This window comes from Myodes glareolus, chromosome 1 (assembly GCF_982192425.1).
Source record: "Myodes glareolus chromosome 1, mMyoGla1.1, whole genome shotgun sequence".
In the NCBI taxonomy this organism is placed as follows: domain Eukaryota; kingdom Metazoa; phylum Chordata; class Mammalia; order Rodentia; family Cricetidae; genus Myodes; species Myodes glareolus.
The window spans coordinates 9368387-9379742 of NC_142026.1; the positions used below are offsets into that span (position 1 = coordinate 9368387).

The 11356-nt window shown below is 37.9% G+C and overlaps 1 protein-coding gene across 9 annotated transcripts in view; it reads left to right on the forward strand.

Annotated features, from left to right (window-relative positions):
- The window catches only part of Unc80 (unc-80 subunit of NALCN channel complex), a 175658-nt gene extending 165220 nt beyond the window's left edge, over nt 1-10438 (forward strand). For all 9 annotated transcript variants that reach the window (XM_048459176.3, XM_048459172.3, XM_085698834.2 and 6 more), the window contains 4 exons: nt 3725-3806; nt 4798-4909; nt 5512-5711; nt 6635-10438. In XM_048459176.3, coding sequence (XP_048315133.3) covers nt 3725-3806; nt 4798-4909; nt 5512-5711; nt 6635-6901 — 661 coding nt within the window. In that variant the 3' untranslated portion in view covers nt 6902-10438. The remainder of the gene's footprint in view (nt 1-3724; nt 3807-4797; nt 4910-5511; nt 5712-6634) is intronic.
- The last annotated feature ends 918 nt before the right edge of the window (nt 10439-11356 follow it).

Sequence of the window (11356 nt, forward strand, 5' to 3'; positions counted from 1 at the left end):
GATGATGTGCACTGGGGCACCCAATGTCCGCTTTGCCTTTGCTTTGTCAGTTCTGATGTCTAAAACCCAGTTATTACTACAGTCTGACTTGAAACTCTCGTCTGTAAATTCTGTAGCACTGGCATTGTCCCGGGTGCCGTGGAGGCTGAGTAGCTCACTGAAACAACGTCTGTGAAAGGGAGGGATGAGCGCTGGTCTTCTGCTCGCTTCCCTGCCGTCTGCCTGCTGCTCCTTTAGTGCTGACTTCATGAGTTCCCACCGCAATGCAGTCACTCAGGATAAACTGCTGTGGACGTGTATTAGGCCCCACTTCTAGAGTTCTATAACCAAATGAAAGCTCAAGCCAAAAATGTAGAAAGAAGCAATAAACACAGCAATTCACTATTCAGAGGGTGTTTTCATCCAGAGTGTCTGCTTAACTTTTTATTTAGGTTATATATGATATATTGCAATACATGGTTTACTTTTTATAATTTGAGTGACACAAATTTAAGCCTGCATTACTGAATGGCTCCTTGTTTACACAGTGCTTATTTAAAGAAATGCTATCAGTCATATAATTAGGAAATATACACTTCAGTCCAGGCCATTATGCTGCAGCAATGTCAAGGAGGTGATCTTATCAAAATCATTTTTCTAACATTGCACAAATTCCCCTAGCTTATGAATTGCTTCCTTGTATTATAAACAGGAACTAGTTTTGAATCACAGTTTGAATCCCACCAACTCTGCTGTGCTCTGGCTGAATTTTCTCCTCTAAAATTTGGATCTTACTATCAGTTTTCCAAGGAGATATTTTCAGGAACTTGGAAACACGAGGGAAGGAAAGATATGCCAACAGAGGCTTGTCGTGTAGCCCTAGCCCTTGGGAGGCCTGCAGCAGGTGCACAGCACATTCCAGGCCAGCAGGGTAACATACCAAGACCATGGCCCTCTACAACTAAGGTTATTTACTTATGAATGTTTTGCAAGATGTTAGTTTAAATTTGGGAAGTTTTATTAGATTTTATACTTACTCTTTCACCCTGTTAGGTTAAGACAGCTGTCATTCTTTAAATTAATGCTTCCAAGAAACCAGTGTTCTATACAAGATAAAGCTTTTAGTATTTGATCAACTAGTTTGGCAAATCTTAACATCATTTCAACTTCTTAATTGTTTTTCATAATTGTTGGATAAGAAATTATATATATATATAAGTTGTCTACTTAATAATATATATATATATTTAGTTGTCTACTGAAGTACACTTTTAAAATTTGAGAATTCCCAATAAAATATTGTAACTTCTTGATGAGGAAAATAATTTTGATTATTGTATTTATGATAGATGAAGACTTTAGATGAGACTGCTTCCAAAAATGTAAAATATAAAGAAGAACATTAATGCAGACAGGTTCTTAGTATGAAGATCTTGGTTTCTCCCAGTTCCTCCAGGTGACTAAGGTATTACATTATGTGAAGGAATGGAAACTAAATCGTAGCTAATTTTTATAGTAAGCTCCAGTTTGAAGTAAACTCCAAGTTATGAAAATTTTTGCCTACATTACATTGTTAGTGTTTTAGGTGTTTCTTATTCATGTGATTTAATTCATTGATACAGCAAGGAGAAATTTCATCATTGTATTTCTAGGGCAAGTATAATTTATTGCCTGGAATGTATTCCAGGAGCATGTTCTATAATTTCATTTTTGATGTGCACATTCCTATATTATTTACACAGAATAACTAAAGACAATAGATTTTTCAGCTGTAAGCCTCTCTGTCCATAGAGAAATGTTGACGCTCATGAGCTTCCCCTGGAGGATCCATCATAAAGTTCCTGTTATGTTGTGACATTTAACTCTGCAAGTAACGTATATTTTTTCTTTTCTTGCACCATTTTTTTCTCACAACCTCAGATTATAAAAATGATATCAGAGGACTGCCTCGTATTCATTTTCTCTGCCCCGTTATGTTTCAATAAACACTCCCTTTTAGTTTCCTAGAAGCATAAACTCATTACAAACAACAAGTGTAAAACAAGAAAGCATGCTAAACATGTCACTTGCCATATACAAGCCATTTTACATCAACTAACTTCTTTTCTCTACCTTAATGGGAGGTAGTTGGTAAGTATCAACCTCCTTTTATGGCCAAGGGAACTGAGGTAACATCTAGATGTCAATGAAGAATCCATTCCAATGGTAGCTTTGCTTGGTATTGGGAGAAATGGGTTCCTACTTGTGTGCATATATATGCTTTCCAGCTTAACAGACACATGTTAAAATGGATAACTAATAAGGAGATGTCATTTCAGACATGCCAGCATCATAGTCTGGACTGATTATCAAAATGTGCTGCACTGTTCCCTTAGTGTAGAGTTCCTTCATACACACTACAAAGTCATATAATGTACATCAATCTGTTGAACTTCATTTTGGGGCAAGAAAAGAAGTTTTAAATGCCTTTTTGGGTGTTCTTTGTAGAATTTTGTGTTGCATAGCTCAGATGATGCAATCATATCCCTATTTCATAGAAAATTTGACAGATCTTACTGAGTCATTGCTTTTTCTTCTAGTAAAAATATGAGTTGTACTTTAAATGATAGCTTTGACTGTACCAACTGCAATTAGTAGCCTGTCATACATGAGAAGCATCTGAATACCCATCTTGTAACTGATTTCTTTTACTAAAAGTGCAGCGAGGTGTTTATGTAGCACATTAAAAAAAAACAGAAATGTGTAGATATGATCATTCTCTATTTCTTTTTGTGGACAGTTGCTGACTGGGTTCCTCTGTGGGATGTTTTATAGTTACAATATCTGTAGATGACTCTCCTTTTGCAAAGGCAAAGACATCATTTAACTGTAAATCAATTAATCACATTGACATCAACCACAGAATTAAAGTGTCATATGGGCACAGTGTATTTCTCTTTTCATTCTCTCTTCCATTGTAGATACCTATAATATGATACATGCATGAAGAATGAAAAAGAATCATGGCCCATTTCAATATGTTCAGCTTCACCAACACTGAAGTAGCAGACCCTGTCAGTAGTCCTTTTTGCTTATGAGACACATATACACAGTAATTTGGGGGGAGCAGACTGTTCCTTTTATCAACTGCACAGTTCACTTGAGTGCAGCTAATTGGGTTGTACTGCCAGTTTCCTTGCCAGCCTTTTAAATCTAAAATAATTTTCAAAAATATTTAAATTTTCTACCCATGTGACTCTTTGCTCAGCTGTCACAGAGACTTCAGGCTGCAAACATGTGTTGAATGTGTCCCTTCACCCAAATGGATTCTGTGTCTGATGTGTTCAATATTTGTCCATCTTATTTTCATTTAAATTGGAAGTTTTAAAACAGGTGTTCCCATCCATGTGACAAAGTTGTTTGTGTGTATTTGTCGCCAGCGTTTCCATTCCCCTTGAAAAAAATTGAGATTAGAATATGACATGTGAAGCCTTTTGATGGCTTCCAAACCAGGGGTGTGAGCAAACCATTGCCCTGCTGAATGATAGATACAGCATCAATGATTGAAAACAGAATCTCAATTTTGACAGCTTGGGGCTACAAGCCTTTGAGAACCCCTATCCCAGGGACTCTTCCCCAACCATCCTTCAAAGATAATGATATCTTTGAAGTGACTGTTCCATATAAGTGGTTTTGGCTAACACCCACCAGAGAATGGTCTTTGGAGCTGTCTTGAGGGTAGACTAATGCTGTTGATGCTTGGCAGGGTGGCAAGTGTACAGAGTGAACCTGGCCAGCAGAACCTCCTGCTGCAGCAGCCACTGGGGAGGAAAAGGGGCCTGAGGCAGGTAAGTAGACCCTGAGATGCTACGAGAGTCATCCTGTAAGATGGAAGATCCACTTGCTTGCTAATATCTTTGTTTATTAAGATTACACTTGGCCTTCTTGCCTGAAATAAGCTGTGCACAGCAACCATAAAGTATGTTTGGTAAATGCTTGGGCAAACTGAGCATGTGAGGTTTTTATTGTACAAAGCTGACTGTTTGAAAAGGGATGTCAGCCTACAAATCTTGGTCTCTGTCTGGCAAGCTTCTTTCCCAGTCAAACTCACAGCAGTGCTTAAACTGGCTGTTATACAGTTAACCAAGTACCTGCTTTTACAGGGTTGGAGATAGGTTCTTTCTCACCATGACATTAGAGATTTAATTTAATATTGAAACAGAAGATCATATTTTCAGCTAGGTGTTGTGATGAATACCTGTATTTCCAGAATGTGGGAGGCTGAGAGAGGAGGGCTATGAGTTTAGTGCCAGCCTGGGTTACATAGAGTTGGAAGCTAGCCTGGGAGTGATTTCCTTAGGTGAGATCCCTCCCTTTCTCAGCCCCTTCTCCTCCTCATCTCCCTTCTTCCATCTCTCCAGCACACCTATCTCCTCTCATTTCTCAATTTCCAGACATGGTTTCAATATATAGTCCAAGCTGGTATCACATGCAATCCTCCTGCCTCGGGCTTCTGAGTATTGGGATTCCAGGTATGCACCACCACTTCTGGATTATACATTGCTAAGCAAAAGTCAGAGTGAAGTTCCAATGTTTTGCTCGAGGCTGGTTTTTTAATACATCTCTCTGAGAGTTAAGAGATAAAACTATAGTTTTAGATGAGCAAAAGTCGGGTATTAAGCATAATTTTGGGGATTTCTATCCACTGAAATTCTTAAATTTAGCATTTCAAGTCCATTGATGTTCCAAGGCTACGGGAAGGAACAAGTAGGATTGTTGACTCAGGATTCCCAGATGGTTGGCTTTTCTTGCCAGTTTTATTTTATCTATTTTCTTCAGCTAAGACGCCCTCTTCTGTCAAGGCAGAAGACTCAAACTGAACCCAGAAACCGCCATGGGGCTCGACTGTCCACCACTCGCAGGAGCATTCAACCTAAAACCAAGCCATCTGGTGAGGGAGCTATCATGTGCCCCTTCTGATTGCACCACTGTTGTGACGGTAGGCAGCTTGGCCTAGGAGCCCTGCAGAAAATGAGAAGATGCCAACAACCTTGCTTTTGGGGAGGTCTAGGATGTTTCCAAGAAAACTTTACTACTTCTTTTTTCTCTTCTCATCTTCCCTAACCTTTCCCTACTCCCTGTGAACCTAGATAATTGGAACGGCCCAAGGTAAATTGTTCATATTCTGAAACTTGAATGTGAAAGGTTGTGTTTTCTTTACTGAATCCAGAAACCAGACCATTCTGCTTCTTACTAAAGGTGGTACAGTGAATAACTCTTTGTGTTTTTTGGTTCTAGAATTCATCAGTAGGAGGGTCATTATGATAAGTTAGCCTTTGCATCTTGCTTTAGGCCATTTATGTAGAAATTATTTTCTCTCAATTTTGTTTTTCTCTTTTCTATATAAGGAGAAATACATATACATAGAATGGCCATATAAGATCTCATTTATTACAAACCAGCAACGTCTTTATGATAATCACTCGTTAATGTCAATTATTAAGCACCAACAGCCAATTTCTCTCCTACTTATTGGTTCACCTCTACTTACAGTTGATCAGAAGCGATCTGTGACCTTCATTGAGGCTCAACCAGAGCCAACAGCTGCCCCAACAGACATACTTCCTGCCACAGGCCAACCACAGGGCTGCAGCCCAGGGCCATCGAGGAAGCCAGAAGGAACTGACAAACCAGTGCTCACATCCTCTCCGGCCATTGTTGTTGCAGACCTTCACAGTGTGTCTCCCAAGCAGGTGAGGGCACTACAGAGGCAGCAAGGCCTGCTGTTCCTTGCAGGAACCACTTAGATGTGATATTCAGAAATGAATAATTTCTTCTAAATAATTACGTCTGGGTCTGTAACATGTTATTGCCCAAACAGATAATATTTATGCCATTGTGAAAAAGAAAATCCATATAAAGTGTTTGGTCAATAATGTGTCTATAAATAAGAAGAACCAAGAGATGTCTTTTGTAGAAAACTTTATGCTTCCTACTAAATTAAGAAATAATTTTTCCACTAATTTAAGAAATAATTTTCAGCTGGAATAATCACTGACAACAAAAATTTGATACACAGTTGGAGTATTTTTCAAGTAAAGCATGTGAAATTACTAGCTTAGATGAATCCTTCTCATAGTATTATTTTATTTTGCTTTATGAATAAATTTTTTCTTTTCTTTTCCCTTTTTTTGGAGACAGGGTTTCTCTGTAGCTTTGGAGCCTGTCCTGGAACTCACTCTGTAGACCAGGCTGGCCTCGAACTCACAGAGATCCTCCTGTCTCTGCCTCCTGAGTACTGGGATTAAAGGCATGTGCCACCACTCCCAGAATGAAAGAAATTTCTACAGGTACCATATTCTGATGTGATAGTTAAAGAAAACAAAGGGTAATATTAGCATACATATTTGCATTAATAGTTAAAAAGAACTGTAGCAATACTTTATATCAGTTCATTTTTACAGATTATAAGATATTCATGGGCCCTCCCCCCCCAAAAAAAATTATATGTCAACGGATAGAAAACCAATGCTTTGAAAGCTGGAAGGGCCTTATAGATCATCCCTGAGACAGGAGTTAGGGCATGGATTCACCTTTGAGTTCTTGCCCAGTTAGAGCTACATAGCCGTTTTTATGTTCTTCTCTGGTCCGTGATGCTATGATCCTTTGATCACAGAGTGAGCCCCTTCTTGCTGAAGAAGAAGAACAAAAGGAGGACACAGAAGTACAAGGTGCTGCCGTACACAGTCCCCTCTCTACTCAACTCTCAGACCCTGATGACTTCACTGGCCTTGAGACATCTAGCCTCCTACAGCATGGAGATACTGTCCTTCACATCAGTGAGGAAAACGGCATGGAGAACCCCCTGCTGTCTAGCCAGTTCACGTTCACTCCTCCTGAGCTGGGGGAAAAAGATGCAGCACCAGACAAGTCCCATGTTTAGGTCTCTGTCGCACGGGCAGTGATCAGGAGACCAACGCAGCACTTCATAGCCAGTGGGCGGCATTAAGTCTGAGTAGATTTTGCTGTCAAAGCTCTTTGAGTGTCATAACCACCTTAAAAATCAGTAGCTAAAAGTCTTTAGTCATGTGAAGATCCTAAAAACAGAGGAATAAGGGGAAAGAGCCATTTCACCGCACATTCTGTAGACCTTGCTTTGAGCAGTTAAGAATATATATACTATTACAGACAGTTGAGAATATATACTGTTGCTTCCCTCATAAGACTACTGACTATATGTTCTAAAGAGGAATGCAGTCTTTTAAGATACTCACATTATACATTTCCTGAAAATGTTTATTTTTGTAGTTTCAAAAATTTTACATTATGTGGATATATGTATTGCAACTCACATAAAAACAACCAACAAGAAAAATAATTAGATTGGAGACACTAAATTACAAACCTGGCAGTTATTTTTGTTTTCGTCAACAATATAGCTAGGAATTAAAGGAACAAAACACTATTTTTTAGAGCTGTGGACTTTTCAAAATTTATTTTTAACTGTCATTTTCACTAAATGCTATAAATCAAAATTCTAATGCCACAGACAATTTCATATCACATTAGACAGAATATTCTAGGAATTCTCAGATATGATTCTGAATCAATAACATAGTCAGCTATATAATTATAAAAAACTAAATGTAAACAGCATTGCTTGAAAGAGATGGCATTCCTACTTCTAGCCTCAACTACATACAGCAGTGTCTAAATTCGATCTATTGGGAAAGGGGATTATATTCCCTTACAGTCCTTGTGCCTGCCCCTGAGGGCATATTTTCATACATTAAAGTTAAGTTGTTAGCATTAGATCGGAAAATAATTTTTCTCAGTAGTCAAATATTCTGTGATCCTTAAGAGATCTCAGTTAATGAGGAAAAATACAGAGTAATCAATTTGTTCATAGACTTGGACAGCTTGTATATATCACAAATAGGGCTTTAACTTGAAGTGCAGTTACTTCAAAAAATAAAATCAAAATTGGAAGGCTTGTGAGGCCAGTACTTAGTAGATTATTAAAGGGCTGGGCATCGTGCAGTTCATAAATGGTCTTCAAAAGTTTAGCAGTTTACATTAGAGAAATGTTACATAACTACTAAGCATTGAAAGAAATACATACCTACACTGGTATGGTTATGTTCGTGTGTGTGTGTGTGTGTGTGTGTGTGTGTGTGTGTGTGTGTGTGTGTTAGTCTTCAAATAGAAGGTAAACAGAGTTTGATTGTGTGGAGATGAGTTTAAAATATGTTCTCTATGCTCAAATGTTGATTATGTTGGCTATGAAATGGACATGTATAAAAAGAGGAGACCTATCAATCCAACAAGTCATAAAGGAAAATGATTTTTACGTTAGAATTGCATAGTTTATATTGTGATTTATAAAATCAAATATATTTTGGGACTATGGACCCATTCACAAAGATAATAAAGGTATCTATAAATTAATTAGAATAAAATTTAAAATCCCCCAGTTGAGAAAATCAAGGTGGTATCACCTCCAGAAATAAGTATGGGAAATCAAGGAGATAAATGAACCTCTTTTATGTGCTTTAACATCTTCACATCGTTTATACTTAATGCTGAGTTCATCCCTAAGTGCAGAAGCCAACATGCAAGTGGTTTTCTGGTTCTAAATCGATGTATTTTGCCTGTTAAAAACTATGCTGCTCAATTAGCATTAGAGGCCTTATGTCTGGTACGTACAAGTGTCTGAATTATGTGTGTCTATGTGCTTTGTTCCAGTTTGGGGATTCTTGAGTCAAAATCTCTATAATCATGTCAGATATTTAAGAAGTGTAGAGGTTAATGCATTGTTAAATATTCAGTAATAACCCTAAATATCTTTATATATTTCAAATGTGCTGGGCTGTTTGAGAAATGATTTTACTGGTCTGTCTATCTTTTAACCTGACTCCTTCTCTGTCATGTATGGAAGTCTGTTAGGAATTTTTTTAATAAGCTAAGTAGTGTTTATCTTGGAAAAAAACAAAAAGACTTGTCCACTCTGAGAAATAGGGACTTACAGAGTGGAAATGCTCTCTCTCGTGTTGGGCTTCTGAAATTTTGCAGAGATGTGTATCTATACCATTTTTTTTTATGTCCTTAAACGTGTTGAATGTAATGTGTTGAATGTTTATGTGTGGTGACTAAAGTATCCATGTATGTGCATAAGACTGTCACAAGATGTATTCTCAGGAATACTATTACCTGGAGTTTGAAGGAACAATTTAAAAGAAAACAGTTAGGGAAGAGAAGAAGTAAGTTTGAGTTAATTGACAATCTTTACAATATTCAAAATGTGACTAAGCACTAATTATCACTTATGATCAATATAATATTAGTAAAATAGATTTATTTCTTAATATATGCTGCTTGATCATATTTATTTCATTCAGAGGAAGGATAAAGCAGGCACTCACTTTCACCAGGTATTAAAAAATTACATCCAATGAAGATTGGTCCTTTGGAAAGTGACTTTATAGAGAGACATTGGAATATAAACATATCATCCATGATAATGGGTAGAGATTTATACTATTGAGATTAAAGCAATTTAAATCCTGGATGCAGATTCTTCTAGAACAAACACTGTATTTTCATTTTTGGCATTCACTGCTTTCTATAACTCTATTAAATTACTTGATTCTTCTGACAACGAAAGTGAGTTACTGAGTGCCTTGGGATAAGTCACTGAGAACTACAGTGTTAAAGGGCACAACTGGGCACATGGCAGTGCTGGAGGCAAAAGTTGGTTTGCATTGAGCCTCCACGAGTAACTTAAGACAAGATGGCATCACTCTTTTAACAACTGGGATTTTTTTTTAAGTCAGTTGAAGAAATTTCTCCATTTTGCTTCCCACCTCCTAGAATTTCTGAGGAAATAAGAGTGTACAGAGATCTATAGGGAAGAAAGGGTTATAGAATTATAGTCTAAAACATGAATTGTATACCTTCCTTGGGTTACACAGGCTACTTTACCAGAGCCCCACTGTTGCTCTCTGACCTCACCCTTCCAATTCATGGCCTTGTGTCTCGGCAGTGAGTAGAATGTCCCACCTCCTCATTTACTTTTGTGGGTCTCAACTGCAGCATTTCAGAAGCAAACTCTGATTTGACACTCAGGAGAATAAAAACAAGTTGAGGGCAGAATGTATTTGGAAAAGTTTATGATAAATTTACTTATATTATTTAAGGATCATTTAGGATCATAAATCTATGTACCTCCATAATATTTTAATAGTCACTGTGACCATGGGATTAAAGTCCTTTATTAGCCATTTTTGTAGGTAAAAACAAAGGATTGACTGCACAGCCAACTTCCCTCAGATAACTATAAAGTCTGTTAGGAATACTGAATGACCAAAGAGCATGGAAAAATGCATAAGAATAAATACTGAGATGTTTATGAAAGATATTTATGAAAGCTATTGACTTCTGTGTTTGAATATGCACATATAATAAAATAAATCTAAAAGTATTTAATGTTCTCCAATTTCATTTCTCTCCTTTGGGAATGGGTTAGCTCATTCAGGATCATTTTTGAAGACTTGGAGTGTGCCTTCTTTATGCATCTCTTCTTCTTCATACCTGCACTGGATGCCTAGCTGAACATCACCAATCAGTCCCCTCCATTTCTATATACAATTGATATCCACCTACAGGCACTTCCCATCCCCCACTTTTCAAAATAAAGCACAATGTAGGAATGGAAGACAGGTAGCCAATTTAACTTCACTGCCCAGATTATGACCTGCTGGAATTCTGGTAGTCCGTGTCAGAACATTAAAGATTTGATTGTCCTCTGTCTGTGGCAATAGAAACCATGGCATCTAAATTAGCATCAGCTATGTTTTCAATAAAATTATATCCTGTCCTTTAGAAGTTGCTCTTGTCGAATCCATGATTTTCTTTATATGGCCCCACATTTCTTCCTGACCCATTTGGCAGTAGGACACTTACCCATTTCAAGAATTATGGCCAAATAATAAACAACTCCAGAGGAAGTAGGACCACGGAAGTCTAAGAAAGGCCTACACTCAGCAGCCACCTGTTCTCACCACCTTGACCAGGGAACATCACGGAAGAGGGAACCAAAGGGCTGTAGGAGCTGGAGGGTGGGGAGTGCTATAAAATGCTGTTACGGGATGTGACAGGACTGCTTCAATTCCGAGTGCACAAGCAACTGTGGCTACCTGCACAAAATCCTACAAAAGTAGGAGAAGGATTAGTTAGGAAGAAAAAAAGGGTCAGCACGAGTTGAAAGGGTGGACGAGTGGGTAACCGGGGCTAGGATCACAATATAAGGTATACATGTATGCAATAGTTAAAAAAAATACATTTTGAAAACAAATCCCCAAATTGTAGGCGGTAGTCTAGCTGATGGGCCCGAAGCCTT